The sequence below is a fragment of the Cariama cristata genome, unplaced genomic scaffold (genome assembly GCF_000690535.1).
Source record: "Cariama cristata isolate BGI_N322 unplaced genomic scaffold, ASM69053v1 scaffold4253, whole genome shotgun sequence".
Classification (NCBI taxonomy): domain Eukaryota; kingdom Metazoa; phylum Chordata; class Aves; order Cariamiformes; family Cariamidae; genus Cariama; species Cariama cristata.
Window position 1 is genome coordinate 33429 of NW_009608851.1, and position 364 is coordinate 33792.

The following is a 364-nucleotide window of genomic DNA, read 5'->3' on the forward strand; positions in this document are numbered from 1 at the left end:
CTACATTCTGGAGCAATATATTTATGGAAAAATAAAAGAAAATAATATTACATGTCTGGAGAGAGGATTTGAAGTTGATCATGATGTAAAGGAACAGAAATCCATCCATGGCAAAAAAAGGCCCATTACCTACATACGTCATACCCTACGGCACTAAGGAATCCCCTGATTCTGCAATGGCATGCTATCCTGTCTGGCATGCACTACATACCACATTTCTACCACAAACACATAAAATGAATAGATGATAGGTAATTTCTTCATATATTTACCAACTCCATCTCCAGCGCTGTACTTCATGACCGGTGTCATGGCGCTCCCTTCATCGGTGATGCAGGTCACTTGAAACAAAAGGGCTGAGCAA

General features: G+C 40.4%; 1 protein-coding gene across 1 annotated transcript in view; it reads right to left on the reverse strand.

Moving 5' to 3' along the window:
* LOC104159409 (usherin-like) overlaps positions 1–364 on the reverse strand; it is a 138319-nt gene that overhangs the window by 6366 nt on the left and 131589 nt on the right. Inside the window, exon 31 of the mRNA XM_009697307.1 lies at positions 273–356. Coding sequence (XP_009695609.1) covers positions 273–356 — 84 coding nt within the window. The remainder of the gene's footprint in view (positions 1–272; positions 357–364) is intronic.